A 17,096-nucleotide genomic window follows, 5' to 3' on the forward strand; every position below is an offset into this window, starting at 1 on the left:
TCTCCCTGTCTTATAGTCTTACACATAAACATGTATCTGTAATGTTTTACACTGTATTGTACAGATATTTTTATTTCCAATATAGTTTACCTTTCTATTTAGTTTCTGTTCATTATTTAGTATCTCTTTTCTGCCTTTTCTCTCTTTCTGTTCTCTTTCTGTTCTGGCTCGCTCTGTTCATTCTTTGGTCTTTCTCTCTTTCACTGTTCTCTCGGTTTCCTCCACTCTCTGTTCTGTCTTCAGCCACTCTCTCTCTTTTGTTCTCTCTCTGTTCTCTTTCTCTCTGTTCTCTTTCTCTCTCTATTCATTTCTTGTTCTTTCACTTATTCATTGTTCTCTCTGTTTTTTTCTCCTCTCTGTTCTGTCTTCAGTCTCTCCCTCTTTAATCTCTCTGTCTCTCTCCCTCTTTAATCTCTCTCTCTTTCTCTCTCTCTCTCTCCCTCTTTAATCTCTCTCTCTCTCTCTCTCTTTCTCTCTCTTGCTGGTTTTGATGGGATATAAAGTGTTTTACAGGGAGCTGGTGTGGAGTTGTAAATCTATGTATGAGGAGAGAGAGAGAGAGAGAGAGAGACCGAGCAGACAGAAAATCCAATTACTTAATGTCATTTAAATCATTTATCCATTCATATCTGGGGGATCACTTGATGACTGCACTTTTCTGCTCAGTCTGAGTTGGAGCTCACTGTGTCCTCCTCTGTGTGATTTCTCTGTGTCTGAATTTGTCTGCATTCTCCCACTGCTATTCAGAGATGAGTTATATTATATTATATATAATACATAGTACTGATATTCAGATTTACAGATATTATTAGATAAAGCAAGCGGTTTGATTTTAGTATTTTTTATGTTCTGTCTACACCTGACAGTAAACTGCAGTGTGTGTCATTTACTGGGAGTTTCTGCTTGGAATAGTTTAAAATGACTAACAATAACATAATAATTTTGTGTAAATGTAGGGATACATCTGTTATATTCTGATTACTACTCTGTAATGTTCCTTATTTTGGAAGCAGTCTGACATGCAACACATATTACACCTTCAGCATGAATAAGTGGGGCTAAATATCTGTAATATCTGTTATATTGTGTCAAAAATTTTATATGAATAAACCAACATAAATTCTTCAAAATTACCTGAAATGATCTATTTTTACCTGACTTCAATTAAAATTAAGAAGGTTTTATCTCTTTCTTGTAAAGTCGCTGTTCTGGAGATACATGTTTTTTCATTGGACAGCAACGATAAATAGACATACAATCTTCGTCCAAAGATTCAGAAGAATCAGAATAAGAATCTGAATTATCTGACTAGAATGAAACTTGGTTGTAAGTCCATTGCAAGGGAAGTATGAAGAGAGGTTTAAGAGTGGTTGCATTTTAAGGTTTAGGGTTGGGGCTGTTAGTACCAGCACCATTGGCAGACATCTGTACAATGCAGGACTACATCCATATAGAATATTACAATGAATGTCCTTAATGTGTAGCTCATCAAATATTGCCTATATCATTATTGTTTCTGGTAACCTTAATCATCTTTCCAAATAGCATTGTAATCCAACACTTCCTTCTGAGTAAAACTATTGTTTTTATGACAACACGAAAAAATGCTGTTACGACACGGTCTACTACGGTCAGACTGTAACAGAAAACGAAAGGGGCTCTCTCCCCTCAGACCCTCTGCCATATCAAACACCAGACACTAACACTGATAATTAATTAAAAATCAAGATAATTTTATTTATAAAAATAAGGGAATATGACTTTAAAGGTGAGCCAATAAAATAGGCCAAAATAACATATAAAACCAACTAACAACTAAACAAAGACAGCTTACTGAACCAGCCAAAATAAAAAATAAAAAATACACACACTACCCTGACTCCCTGTCACCAAAACAGAAGAGAAAAAGGTGGCAAAACAAAATGGCGCTTACTATCTACTTTACCCAAAGAACAAATATAAACTGTTACAAAAACTAAAACAACAAACAGAATACAACATGGAGATGCCGGGTAGGGCTGGGCAGGAAGTTTTTTCAGGTCAGGAAAGGTAAGGAAGTCCTAAATGTCTCTCTCAGGTCAGGATTTTTTTTTTGTCCTTTTATAGAGAGTGCCCCTGGTGGCCAATCATGGTCCTGCAACTAAAAACGAAACATACAAATAGCATAGAAGAGGGGTCGTAACAATGCGAATTTAAAAGCAGCTGTATTGAGCATAAGAAGTGCTGATTCATTCACTTTAGTTCATTAAATCTCACTTCTTCTTACCCGCAGCAGCGGGACTGTTCTATATTAGCATCAAATCGTCATATTGAACTCTGCCCAGCACTGTGTTCTCCCAGCCAGAAAAAGCAGGACATAATTGAGTCCCATCCTGATGGCAGCTCAGCAAGACACAGACCGGGGAGAGATTGGAGTGTGTGTTCCAAACACAGCCGTCGTACCAAACACTGCAGCCGAGGGAGGACCAGAAGCTTGTTATCTTTCATCATGGATTCCCATCAGCAAACTGCAGCTGCTCTGCTCCCGCAGCTCATATCAGTCCCGGGCCCGCGGCTAAGCCGGCACCACTTTCCACCGCTCTGCGCTGATTTCATTCACAATCAGCTAGAGTACGCCGGCCCAGCAGATCCAGCCTGAGAGATAGAGCCCACTTCTCAGCTAAAAACCCATTTTGAAGTGCGGAATCCCCATGGAAAATGCTCAGATTCAGCCCTGATCACTTTCTGACTTTCCTTACTCCTGTGGAAGGAGAGGGAAATGCTTTATTCTCTTCTTCCACGTCTTAATCCGACAAACAATAAAAAAATTATATAGTATGTTTTGGAAAACAATCTTTTCCCCCACCCTGGAAACTTGAGGCATTCTTGATATGTGTCTTAATGCTGAAGATAGAACACTTTAGAATAGTTTCAAATTCAGCATTTCAGTGTGATGTGCAGCAGCAACAGAGAGACAGTACATCTAATCAAATCAAATAAAATCAGATGATGTGAATAATGTTATTAATCTCCTGTAACAGCAGTGCATGTGAAGGTCTGAGATGTATGTTATACAGCAGGGGTGTCCAAACTTTTTTTGTTGGGGGCCAGAAGGAGAAATATATTTTAAGTCACGGGCCACAAATAATGAAAACAAATAAAACAAATAATGAAATATACCACTTTAAATAATACTTTTTTTCTGATTATTTCATTTACACACCATTTTTTCTTGACTAACTATCTTTATCTTTCTTTGACAGTGTTGTGTAAACTAAGATTTTTCAAATTGATGTTTAATTTCATGATGTCTCTTAATATAAAACTCCTTAATTACGGCAACTTTTAGACTCTTTGCCCCGTTTTTCTGCGCTAGAAATGCGCACTCTTTCCGCTTTTAGATTCTTTGGCCCATTTTTCTGCGCTAGAAATGCGCACTCTCTCCGTTTTTAGACTCTTTGGCCCGTTTTTCTGCGCTAGAAATGCGCACTCTCTCCGCTTTTAGACTCTTTGGCCCGTTTTTCTGCGTTAAAAATACGCACTCTCTCCGCTTTTAGACTCTTTTGCCCCGTTTTTCTGCTCTAGAAATGCGCACCCTCTCCGCTTTTAGACTCTTTTGCCCTGTTTTTCTGCGCTAGAAATGCGCACCCTCTCCGCTTTTAGACTCTTTGGCCCGTTTTTCTGTGCTAGAAATGCGCACTCTCTCCGCTTTTAGACTCTTTGGCCTGTTTTTCTGCGCAAAAAATACGCACTCTCTCCGCTTTTAGACTCTTTTGCCCCGTTTTTCTGCCTAGAAATGCGCACCCTCTCCGCTTTTAGACTCTTTTGCCTGTTTTTCTGCGCAAGAAATGCGCACTCTCTCCGCTTTTAGAGTCTTTTGCCCCGTTTTTCAGCGCTAGAAACGCGCACTCTCTCCGTTTTTAGACTGTTTTGCCCCGTTTTTCGCCGCTAGAAATACACACCCTCTCCGCTTTTAGACTCTTTGGCCCGTTTTTCTGCGCTAGAAATACGCACCCTCTCCGCTTTTAGACTCTTTGGGCCGTTTTTCTGCACTAGAAATGCGCACCCTCTCCGCTTTTAGACTCTTTGGGCCGTTTTTCTGCGCAAGAAATGCGCACCCTTTCCGCTTTTAGACTCTTTGGCCCGTTTTTCTGCACTAGGAATGCGTCCCCTCTCTGCTTTTAGACTATTTGCCCCGTTTTTCCGCGCTAGAAATGCGCACCCTCTCCGCTTTTAGACTCTTTTGCCCCGTTTTTCTGCGCTAGAAATGTGCACCCTCTCCGCTTTTGGACTCTTTTGCCCCGTTTTTCTGCGCTAGGAATGCGTCCCCTCTCTGCTTTTAGACTATTTGCCCCGTTTTTCTGCGCTAGAAATGCGCGCACTCTCCACTTTTAGACGCTTTTGCCCCGTTTTTCTGCGCTAGAAATGCGCACTCTCTCTGCTTTTAGACTCTTTGGCCCGTTTCTGACACCTAGCGTTCAAACTTTGAATCTCACATTATAAAAACCTGCTTAACAGAGGGCCAACTTTTATTCTATTTCTAAAATACCTCGTAGTTTGGACACCCCTGTTATACAGTAACTGGACAGTCTGGACAGTGTAGCAACCTGAGCTATTTCATTTAGTCAGCATTTCATTTTGGTAGCAGATGCTCTAGCCAGGCCTACACTGGTGGATTTTATAACCCCTGTATAGTCCACACTACACACTGGGCATGGTGGCTCTTTGGTGTATCTGTGTGTGTCAAACCTATCAGATGGGTTATCTAAATTCTTTTGGAAGCGATACACGGTCATCGGTCAACAAGTGTATATCTACTCTACTCATCATTCTATCTCATCCGCTCTCCCTCACTCTCTCTCTCTATCTCTGTGTGGTCATGAGGAGGTTAAAGGCATTATCCTCATCCATCACAGTGGCACAGAGGGCATCAGAGCCATGTGTCACTGATGTCGGACAGGAAGTCACATGTCAGATGGAAAGCCTCGCTAATGCTTCAGTCTGGATTGCCACGAGGCATCTGCTCCGCGCTTTGTGCCGTAATGTGGCGAGCATCGCCCGCTGCGTGATTTACTGTGTCTGTCTGTCCCCGGATGTGATGCACAGTCTGGCTGACGCCGCTCTCTCCGGTGAAGTGTGCTCATTGGCTGTTTGTTCATCACACACTCTGAACTCAGTGTGCGTTTCTAAACAACACAGACAGGGGAGGGTTTGATTGACGGCGCAGGGAAACTGTTTGTCATGTTGTTTTATTGAGCAGTGTCATACCGCGTTACAGTATGACTGATGAACACTGCGGACACTGAGCGACGGCACTCAGCGCTACCACAGGAAAAAACACAATTAGCAGCCTCTTATCTCAGTTACTTCTGCGGGGGATGACATAATTTAGCAATCCAGCAGTTCAGTACCTGACCTCACTTGCCCTTTTCTGCCAAAAAAGGCATTGCCAGTGATTTATCTCTAAATCATTTGGACTTCTGTCTACTGGAGAAAAAATAGTTTGGTTAGCAAAATCAATTCTATACTGACCTTGAAATCCTGCCTAGTCTGGAACCAAGGCGTCGTAATTAATAATACACATTTAATACACAATTACTGTTTCCCTACTGTAACTAACACTGAATATACTGGTCAAAATCAAACAACAGCATGTACTGTATAAAGAATTAGGGCACATTTTATGTGTTGTGCTCTGTGACTAGCTTTGCATCTAGTACCTTTAAAAGCAATCTCACAGGCCTACATATTCTCCAAAAAACGTATGTTAGAACGATCACTTCTTTTCCATTTACTGCTGCCTCTCGCCCTCTGTTTGGGAAATTAAAGCTCTTAAGTGTTTATGAAATTAGTCAATTTATTTTTTTATTTAAACACAACCTCCAATCAGACTGTTTCCAAAACTTATTCCTATTCAACTCTGACATCCATCACCACTTTACCAGAGCCTCTGATAACCTACACCCTGCGTTTTATAGAACTATTGTAGATCAATTCACAATTTCACACAGATGTCCTCGTATTTAGAACTGTCTACCACACAATCTAAGAACTAGCAATAATCTTATTTTCTTCAAAAAGCTAACTAAAGATCACTTTTTTCACAAGGTTCCTTTATCCTTTACTTCTCTGCTTTCTTTACTTCATATTTTGTATATGAACTTAAAATGTAATTCATTTAAATATAATGGGAAAGTGCCTAGTACAAGCCCCTTGTACTTTCCCTGCACTGTTATTATTTATTTTTGCTGTTTATGATGTTTTTGATGTATTGTGCATAAATAAAAAAAAAATAATACAGTTAATAAATAGAAAAGAACTTCCCAGGAACATATGCTTACTGAATAGGGGTCCTTAAGCTTTTGCGAACGACATATGTTTTTATATAAATATTTATAAGATAATTGCTTGTGAGACAGCTATTTGTTACATAAATGCAAGTATTATTTTGGAACAAATAAAGCTAAAAGAGCAAAAAAGCAGAATAACCAAAGACATAGGCATAAGGCCCTATTTAAACATGTTTAGGCAAGCTGTCAGCCGTGCGCACTGTGAAGCTTGATTTAGGGCATGTTAGTGTGCCTTTGCCATCATAACGATGGGGAAAGTACATCTTGAGCAGCTCAAAATGCTTAAAAGGCATGAACGAATTGACCATGGGTGTGTTTTGAGTGTAACATGAAATAAATCAATCAGTGTGTCACTTGCCATTCCTTTTAAAAGCCAGGTGTGCTCTGACTTTGGCAGATTGGTATTTAAATAGTGCAGCACCTCTGCTTTTCTTTTAAAGGTGCATGAGCGGGTCATTTACGGAAAAGAAATGTATATTTTATTTAGTATTCTGTTTATTGTTAATGTAAAAGTTGGGTTTGTGCACTGCTGTGTATCCTTGTGTGTGTGTGTGTGAGCGTAGTAAGTGGGGTTGTACAGGCATTGTGCGCATACAGCTCCCTGGTGTTGCCAAGATTGCAATAAATGTCTTAGGATTGACTGTTGTCAGGGTTCTAATCAGTCAGTGATGGACCTGTGTTTTCCATTGCCTAGATAGCAATAAACCAGAATTGCACTTGAACACACATAACTTCCAGACCACCATGTCTATCAGCATAGATGTATTTTTAAGCTCCATGGCTATTTTAATGGTGCAAACGGAAGGCGTGAAGATAGACTGTTGGCAGGCTGTAAGGTAGCAACCAGCATCGCAGCGTGCCTTGCACAGGCTGTAAGATATTCTGGTGTGTTTAAAACTATTTGGTTCAGTCATTTTTGTTGGTTTTCATAGTTTGGACAGCTTTAGTAATAATCTACAAATCAGACCATTTTAAAATAATAAAAGAAAACACTAAATTTAAACTTGGTATGGCTACTGTATATATAGTATATATAGTAAGCCAGTTTAATGTATATCACTGTTTTTTTCTTCTTATTTTTTAGTTTATTTGTCCATAAGAATTATAGTCTGACTTCTCCTATCATCTTATCAACAGCAAGAAAAGTGCAGCTGCTGTATAAAGTAGTAGCGTATGAATAAATGATTACTTTTCTGAAATTGGATGCTGTTTTCATATGTATGTTAGTCTGTACGAGTTAATTTAGTTACTCACACATTAAAATAAACACATTGTAACTCAACAACACACAAACACACACCCACCCACCCACCGAGAGCCTGGAGTCGTCGCGCTCGCCTCTGCCTGTTCCTCCACAGCGCTTTATTTCTTTTTAATGCGTCTATCCATTAGCGTTATTGTGAGGCAGTGTTTGTGCTGCACGAGGACCCACTCAGGGGGGCGCAGACGCGGACAGACGTCAAAAAGCATTCGTCTCTGTGAACGCTGCGTCTGCACGCGCTCCCCGGCAGCCCGAGCACATTAGCTGCTCTTTGCTTACATCAGCATAATCAAATCTCACCGCCACACAGGCGCAATCAATGGAGCAGGAGGCCATTTGCGCGACCTTGTAGGCGCTTGTCCAGAAGGAGCAGGACCGGGCCGATCGATGGCCAGAGTGAGTGATGTCTGAAATCACAGCCCACTGCAGGAGAGAGAGTGGAGAAAAGATGAGCCATGAAATAGTGTGTTGATTACAGGAGGAGAGAAGATGATGAGGAGGAGGAGGGGAGGAAGGGGAGGGAGGGAGAGAGAGGGGAATGGTAGAGGAAGGCAGAGAGGTTTGGTTTGTTTATCCTTTTGTTTATTTTGTATTGTCAGATCTTGTTCACATCTGTTGCTTTAACTCTATTAAATGTTTTTGCTGGTGATGCCATTACATCCCCCAGAGGTCCCATACCAACAACTAAGGAATACCACAGAACCCACCTAGCATACCATTACAATCACCTAGCAACACTATTGCAAACCCATGGAAACCCATAGCAATAACTCAGGATCACCACACAAGCCACCCTGGATACCATACCCATCACCCAGAAAGCCCATTGCAAACCCATGGAATCCCAAAGCAATAATTTAAGAACACCCTAGCAATCACCTGGGATACCATAGCAGTCACCTAGCAACCACATTGCAAACCCATGGAATCCCATAGCAATAATTTAGGAACACCGTAGCAATCCCCTTGCGATACCATAGCAATGATCTAGCTACACCATAGCAACCACCTGTTATTCCACAGCAATAACTCAAGAACACTACACAAGCCACCCCGAATAACATACCCATCACCTAGCAAGCCCGTTTCAAACCCATGGAATCCCATAGCAAAAAATCAGGAACACCATACTACGCTGTTATCTTGGCAACGGAAAACACAGGTGCACCACTGATTAATTAGAACCCTGACAATAGTCAACAGACAGACGTTCATTGCTAGGCTGGCAACGCAGGGGATACCATACCAGTGACCTATTAACCCAATTGCAAACACATGGAATCCCATGGCAGTCATTTAAGAATACTTAGCAATCACCTGGAATACCATAGCAATGATCTAGCAACACCATTGCAACCACCTGCAATCCCATAGCAATAACTCTGGAACAACACACAAACCACTAGGGATACCATAGCAATCACCCAGCAACCCCACTGCAAACCCATGGAAACAAACCAAAAATAACTCAAGACCACCGTAGCAATCACCTGGAATCCCATAACAACAACTTAGGAACACCCTTGTAACCACCTAGCAACACAATACCTTAGCAACCACCCAGGAACCATTCTGTTCATCATCTTTTCAGTGCATAAATGAACTCATGCTAAATCCATACACTGTTTACATATGAAATAGATTGTATGTGTTATTCTCAGGGTTAAAAACAGTCAGTAAGAGCTTAGACTTAGAAAACACTTAGAAAAACAAAAATACATACAGTACTGAATAAGGGTCCTTAAGCTTGTGCATACCACTGTTTTCAATTTAATATGTATAAGATGGTCGCTTGTTTAAGAACAAATTATACTTGTGATAAAATATAGTAAGTCTAGAAGAGCAAAAGAGGAGAATAAACAGAAGACAAGGTGCATTGTGATGCTCATTGCTCTATTACACCCCAACAACAGTCAATAAAATTGTTTATCAATATATTACTACTTTATGTATAAACTTCCATTATGTGTTGGCTACATTAGCTTCACAGCTATGGTAAAAAAAAATGAAGCAAACTTTAGACACCAAACATGTCTTGGCTGATTGATTCTGTGTGAAAGTGGCATATTTTACTGGGTACCTTTGATTTTTCACTGCTCTATTACTTTAAATATGGAAATGAACAGTTGGTGCTATTGGTAGAGAAAGTCCAAGGAGCTGCTGCTGCTGTTTCCCCGGCTTGGGCTGGTAATAGTTTCAGGATTTACTCCCTGATTAATGAAACAGCCTCATGCTATCAGCAAGAGAGGTGAAGCAAACCCTCCTCCAAAATTGCCTTTCAGTGCCTGAAGGCCTGCTCAAACTTTAAGGTGTTTTTTTTTTCTTCTACCTCGTACGATAAGCAGCACCTGCCGTCCTCCACCAAGTTCTCACTTTGTCTGAATTTTCGAATTAAACTGAATTAACCGTTTAAGCTTTGGACGGAATCGATTGGAGACGCCCGTCTAAGAGGGCACGTAAAGGCTATCCTGCGACAAGTGAGAAATTGTGAGTGAGTAATAGATTCCATCGCCGGGAGCATTGAAAATTTCAGAGTATTCTCACATCCTAATAGATCTTTCCATGGCGTGGAAGCAGGGATGTGCTCACTTAATCAGAGCCAGTGAAGAGAGAGAGAGAAAGAGAGAGAGAGAAAGAGAGAGACGGCAAGAGAGAGAGAGAGTGAGTTAGTTATTTATCACGAGGGCTTGGCTGTACAGAGCTAGAGTGTCATCCAACACAGTCCAGTAATGGATCCCATCCCAGGCTGTCTGATAAAATGATTTCTGTGAAGTGGACTTCAGAGAAGGGAGCCATTACCCTGCCTGACAGGACCACCACATCTCTGAGGGGCTTCTGAAGGGACGCTGAGTGAAATGCCCACAAAAGCCCATTCATAAATGTTCCATAAGGCCAGCTGTCCCTCATCTGGAGAAGACTTAACTGACAGGTCGATAACGTTAGCCGGCACAAAGGTGCCCGGTCTTCCCTCCTCTTCTCCCGGTCTCAGCCTATTACTCCCAGACTCCTTTCCCGCTTCATTTATTTATTAACTTGTGCGACGGCTGCGATATCAAACAGGCCGTCTGTTCGCTGTATCGGGACAGATGGCCTAAAGAGATAAAGCCAATTACTGTTGGCTGTCAATTAGAGAGTGGGCCAAAAAGCAGCCTCGGATCCCGAGAAAAATGGCAGATTTCATTCCGTGTTGACTGGGAACGATCACAAGCAGCACTCACTCCAACACAAAAGCTCAGGCATGTCCCCGAGAAATCTTACTGGCACAAATACAGCACTGCAACTTAACGCGCACACTCTGAGCCATCACAGCAACGCTCCGCTATTGTATTTTTTAATTTGGCTGCACATTCAAGTGTTAATGGAGGCAGAACAAAGAGTGTGGAGCTAATGACCGCTAATGCTTATGACCATCATCACAGCGGTGCTGTGTGTCTCTGCATGCTAATAGAGCACATTGTTTTAAGAGAGGACTGAACACTCCCTGTCAAAACTTCATTATTTACATCTGGTTTATCTGATAATCTCATAAATGGTCAGCACAGGAGTAAACAGTACAGTGTGTCTCATAGATGCATCATAATCATTATTATGATCTGTTAAGAGACTATAATATAAAAATAAATAATCAACGCAAGACTACATTGTTCACCATCCTTGGGAGTTAGCTGAACATTCTAGCTACGATAACATGCTAGTGGATAAAGGCGATATATCTCAATTTGGGCTGAGGAAAATTGGAAGACTCTTACCCCAGCCGGTCTTTTCTTAAGTGGAAATGAAAAAAATACTATCAGGATGCATTCCAGTGTCACAGTGACACTTGTTATGACTGTGTAGTTCCAAACTTAGCCTGTTCCCTTCCCATCAATGGACATGCTCCCCGCCCAAAATACAATTCCCAGCATGCATCTGGCAATATCCCTGTTATTATATTTATATTATTATACTATTATTATAACCCTGTTTGTTTTTATTGCCTTAGTTAAACCAACGATATACTGAGCATTCTCTTCCTTTGTATTTCTGTGTATTATCCGTTTTTTTCTCTTGTTTGACTCTTTGCTTTGTTTGTACTGTGTTTTCTGACTGTATGTTTGGCTCAGGATTTCTCTTTTGTCTTGTGTTTTTGCCTCTGATGTATTGGTTTATTTTCTTTCTGGTTTTGATTATCACCTGTATTATTACTGCGCTCTTGTTTTTTGCCTCTAGTAATAAAGTCTACTTTTTACTGCAAGCATCTGACATCTGTCTGCATCTTTACAGACTTTAGGGTTGAAAGGGGTTAATGGCAGGTGTGAACAGGGGACAAAGCTGTAAAGATTAATTTTCCATCTTTGGCAAATGGAATTTGATTAAAAATAACATAAATCTTTTTTTTTTTTTTTTTGACAGTGATCAATATAGACAGGATATCATATTGGACAATGGATATTAAAATATGTTTCTCTGTTTGAATCCATAGGATGATCCCTGCTTCCAGCAAGGCCTTCCTGGTCAACAATCTGGTGTCAGGCACCCGCTATGACCTGTGTGTGCTGGCGGCGTGGGACGACTCGGCCACCACCTTGACGGCTACGAGCGTAGTTGGGTGTGTGCAGTTCTTCACCAGGGATGACTACCCACAGTGCCAGTCCATGCATGGCCAGCTTCTGGGCGGCACAATGATCCTGGTGGTTGGTGGTGTGATTGTGGCAACGTTGCTCGTCTTCATCGTCATCCTGATGGTGCGCTACAAGGCCGGAGAGGGTGGGGCTGTGGAGGGTCCAGAACCTCCTGTTAGCAAGCTTAGCGACGTCAGCGACACTTTCTCTCAGACCAACGGTGGGCGACTGGGACCGAACGGAGTCTTGCTTCCACCTCCAAAACCCAAGCCCAAAGTCACCATGCGGGACGAGATGGTGGAATTCAAGTGCGGCTCCCTCCAAAGCAGTCTAAGCTCCGCCTCCTCCTCATCCTCCTCTTCTTCGTCCGGATCTCTGGATGCTGCTGGTTCCTACAGCCCCAACAGCGCTTTGGCTAGCATCTGGAGGTCGGCCAATCCCAAACCGCGAGGCAATCTGGATCATCTGTTGGGAGCCATCAGTTCTTTGGAGCTGAAAGGCCAGAGCAGGGAGGGGACGCCGACAACAGGAAGCGCCACGCCCACACCTGCTGCAGCTGCTGCGAAAGGAGCACCAGCTGCAGTGCCCCCTACTGACAAGGAGCCGCTGCTAGGCCGGACGCTGGACTCTCGGCTCAGTAAGCTGCTCATGTTGCCTCTGGACTCCAAGCCAAAGCGGAGCCACTCGTTTGACATGGGCGATATTGCGGCGTCCACTGGCGCCCAGCTGAGCAACTACCAGCGCAGGCTCAGCAACATCTGGACCAAACGCAGCCTCTCCATCAATGGCATGCTGCTCAAATGCGATGAGGAGGGGGAGACGGGCAGCAGTAAAGGCACTCTGGAAAGTTCAGAGTGGGTAATGGAGAGCACTGTATAGGGCAGGTGGTGAACACAAACTGCCTTTAGGCCATTGGTTCCCAGCCTTAGTTCCAGAGTGTACCGCCCTGCACATTTTAGTGCTTTTCTGCACCAAACACACCTGATACAACTCTTGGATCAGAAAGATCATCTTATCTTAGTGGAGTAGATGTTCAGCACTGAGAAAATCACATGAAATCTGTAATTCGTCGCTGTCCAATGAAAAACAACAACAAATCTCCAAAACAGCAACTTTACAGGACAGAAAAAAACATTGTAGACTTCAATGTAAAAAGAGTTTATTTCAGGTCATTTTGAAGAGTTTCTATTGTTCTGTTCATCAAGAAATTTTGTCACAGACAGTTTGTCTGTTTAAATTATGTGGTAAACTAAAAATCTACAAAAATTGAGAAGTGTTTTTCATTGGACAGCGACGATTTATTTCTTTATTCATGCCAAAGTCACATGTGGTTTGTAATCTGATTTAAAGAATTTGGATATTTAAACAAAGATCAGAATATAAGCTGTGGAATTTGGTACTGATTGTTCAACTATTCCAGTTTAAAACAGGAAAAATGGAAGGTTTAAGGTCCCATTTAGGAGCAGATTGTATGCAGCACATTTGCAAGTTATTAAAAAATCAGATTGTTGACCTATTTGCTTACAAATCCACATAGGCTTTTTTGAACAGTTGGAACAGTATAACAATACACATTATTTTCAGATCAAATTTGAAACTACAAGGAAACATAGAAACATGGCTTAAATCAAATGTAACATTTTGTCATTTAATTAAACAGCAGCCTCTAAGATATTTTTCTTATAAGTTGAAGGCGGTAGAATTCTTAACGTTGGAGGTGACAAAATATTCTAAATATTGGTATCAGTGTCCTGAAATGACCATGTCTGAAATATAGTCTTAATATTTTCAGGTCTAAACAGCGTGGTCTGGTAGGTTTGTTGGCTGTGATTGCTCTGTACTTGTTGACAGTATTTCATAAATTAACAAAATGAACAAACAGTATATGCAAACCCACATAATTCCCCATCAATTCATTTACATTGACCTTTTTTAAAAGTATTCTGCACATGCTATTACACGTGCAACTACACATTCTCACCAGAGAGGTCTCTAAATCCCCAAATCACCTAAACATACAGATGGTCACTTAAAACTGTAGAAAATCAGCTTGTCTGAACAAGGGTTTAAATGTCAAGGGTTTAACAAGCCTTTCCTTAGTTGAAAAGGGTTTGTTAGAGCAGAAAAATGGTAAGATGTGCAGGGCTCCAGTACTCCCAGACCAGGATAATGAACCACTGCCTTTAGGGGGAGCCTGCTGCTCTGCTGTCAGAGACAAATAAGGGGATAAACCCCCTGTCCCACCATGCATGGAATTATATATTGATTTATGACATTCAAGTGTTGTTCAAGCATATATTCACTCTATGACTCTACGATGTGTCGGGGACAGGTCCCCGGCCGGCAGTTATCAGCTATACGCTCTGTTGAATGAGTGTGTGAGTGTGCGACTGGGTGCGTGTTTGTCTGTCAAGTGTATGTGGTGAGTGATATATCAGCTGTAATAAATGAGAACTGTTCAGGCCATGCGTCACTGACTGGACCAGGGTCTTCATGCTGGTCAAGGCGGACTGTTTAATGACGGTTAAACAGCTTCTACTGAGGAGACTCTACCTAACAGAACGCCTTGGTGGAGTTTTCTCCAGAAAAACACAGCATCACAGACTCAGACTGTACAGCAATCCTCTGGTACAGCTACTGTTTATACATGTAATGAATTGAAAGTTTTATATTTTTTATCTTTGCCGGTCAAAACACTCATAAACGTTCAGCCACTTCTTCTCGGGGGGGAAGAGTAAAAACATTCACAGAGCTTTCATCCCACCTCCTCCCTCCTTTTCTCTTTTCTTCTATTCGCTCTCTCTTATGTCTCTCGAAGGAGTCATCTGCAAAAGCAGAGTTTTAAAAGGATCCACTGAGGTATTTTTTTTTTATTTTTTTTTTTTTTTATCGTAATCCATGCAGAATTTCAAAAGTCGGAGGGGGCAACAAAACTTTGAAATTAAAGACACTGGAAAACCCATTGAAGTTTCTGACACATAAAGTTGCTTGAGCTCGCAGTTGAAGCTTTTCTATCCGTCCATATTTCCAAAGGAATGAATGGAAGAGACTGGATGATTTTAACCAGAGCTAATAACGACTGTGTATATTCTTCAAGTGGTATGAATACAAAAAAAAATCATGAGTTTCCTGGCCGGTCGAAATCCAGCCACGGCGCGGGTCGTACATTTGCATTTTGATGCAGGAACAACATCGCTCCGGGTTCCAGCTCTGTAAACAAGGTCTCCCGATAATAAATCAATCACGTACACACAGCCAAAACAAAAACACCACCAAAGATGCCATGTTCTGTAGAGAGAGGTCTCCATGTGAAGCTCAGAGGAGTGCTATATTCCTTTTGAATTACTGTATGAATATGTATGTCTGTATTATTAACAATTTATACGTATCTCAAAGGCACCTCCAGGAGCCATATAGAGATGTCATAGAGATGATAATCAGCTCAGTGGAATCGGATGAGGCATTAAGCCCAAAGCTCTCGCCTGGTGCAGCATATAGAACGTGTCAGATTGGTGTGAACACCTCGGCTCAGTAAAGCCCCGGTCCTGCTGTAAGTGGCAGATGTGTGTGATAGGAGTCAAACAGCAGTCGATCATGGATCAGGCTGAGGGAAGAAGCTGCAGGCCGGCCTCCTCCTTCCTCCTGAGCGTCATGCACTGATCACTGATCTGTTTCTGTGGGCGAGGATTGTAATTTGCACTGCCTTCAGCTACTGTCAGAAGAGGGCTGGATGGTTGAAGGGTTCCCATATATGGGCTTAAATCCCCCTACAATGGGTGTTCTTTGGTTCTGGCTAGATGTCATTCCAGCATTTTCCTTTCTCTGATTTAAGTGATTATCCTCTAAATTTTAGTGTTATTGGAGCATTAGCTAAAATCAGACTTTTTTCAGGGGAGTTTAAAGGTCTTAGCCTACTAGCTAAGTAGCTAAGCAAGTACTTGCACTCTTCCATCCTGGTTTACACTTATTTTGAAAATCCTTTTGGAAATATAGTCCCTGTTAAATTTCTAAGTATTCCATAAGTAAGCGTGTACAAACGCCAAGGTATTAAATCATTATTTTGATCATCATGCTGGTAAGTTTCAGGATAGTCCATCTATATTACCCTAAAGTGAACAGGTTCTTAGTATTAAGCTGATAAAGGATGTAGCAATTACATTTATAATTTCTAAAAATGTAACTTGTAAAAGTTTCACATTAATTTACAATATTATATCACATATTTAAAGCAACAATCCGTAATACATTTGTGTGAGTGAATAGCGAGAAATGACTACAGGAGTCCAATTTCCAAACAGTGGATAAAGTTTCTTCTCCATCCTCTCCTACCTAGATGCGAAGCTCACGTGGGTTCTCAGTTGACACACAGTGACAAGTGATGACAGGTCGTACTCTTTAGCTGATCAGTGAATATATATATATATATATATATATATATATATATATATATATACGTTTCAGTATCCAAACTTCCTGTATCTAATCCACTAGTGGTTCTGATAAATATGGTTAGCAACCTTACTGAAGATCAGTGATTACATGTTGAGGAGAAAAATAGCCAACTTGCCAATTTCTTTATATACTTTGAAACCCTGATTGTGGAAATGCAACTGTGGAAATGGTGAGGGCCAGATTAAGAGGCTACATCCCACACAGATTTACGTGACGTACCACACAGTTCAAATAAGAAAAAACTGTCTGAAGCTCTTCTGACAAGAGCTGTCGGTGCCTAAACTCAGCATGTTTCCTTAACATTGGATAATACATCCTGATCATGTTATGAGATATTACAAAAAATATAATATGGTCCTTTAAATAATTTAAGCAGAGTAAGAATCATAATTTGTACCTATTCCCATTGCAAACATGACACTGTGGAAGGAGAAATGTTCAGAAATGGAATAA

General features: G+C 41.3%; 1 protein-coding gene across 1 annotated transcript in view; it reads left to right on the plus strand.

Moving 5' to 3' along the window:
• lrfn2b (leucine rich repeat and fibronectin type III domain containing 2b) overlaps nucleotides 1-15,069 on the plus strand; it is a 271,257-nt gene extending 256,188 nt beyond the window's left edge. Inside the window, exon 8 of the mRNA XM_049485169.1 lies at nucleotides 12,053-15,069. Coding sequence (XP_049341126.1) covers nucleotides 12,053-13,070 — 1,018 coding nt within the window. The 3' untranslated portion in view covers nucleotides 13,071-15,069. The remainder of the gene's footprint in view (nucleotides 1-12,052) is intronic.
• The last annotated feature ends 2,027 nt before the right edge of the window (nucleotides 15,070-17,096 follow it).

This window comes from Astyanax mexicanus, chromosome 1, assembly GCF_023375975.1.
Source record: "Astyanax mexicanus isolate ESR-SI-001 chromosome 1, AstMex3_surface, whole genome shotgun sequence".
NCBI lineage: Eukaryota > Metazoa > Chordata > Actinopteri > Characiformes > Acestrorhamphidae > Astyanax > Astyanax mexicanus.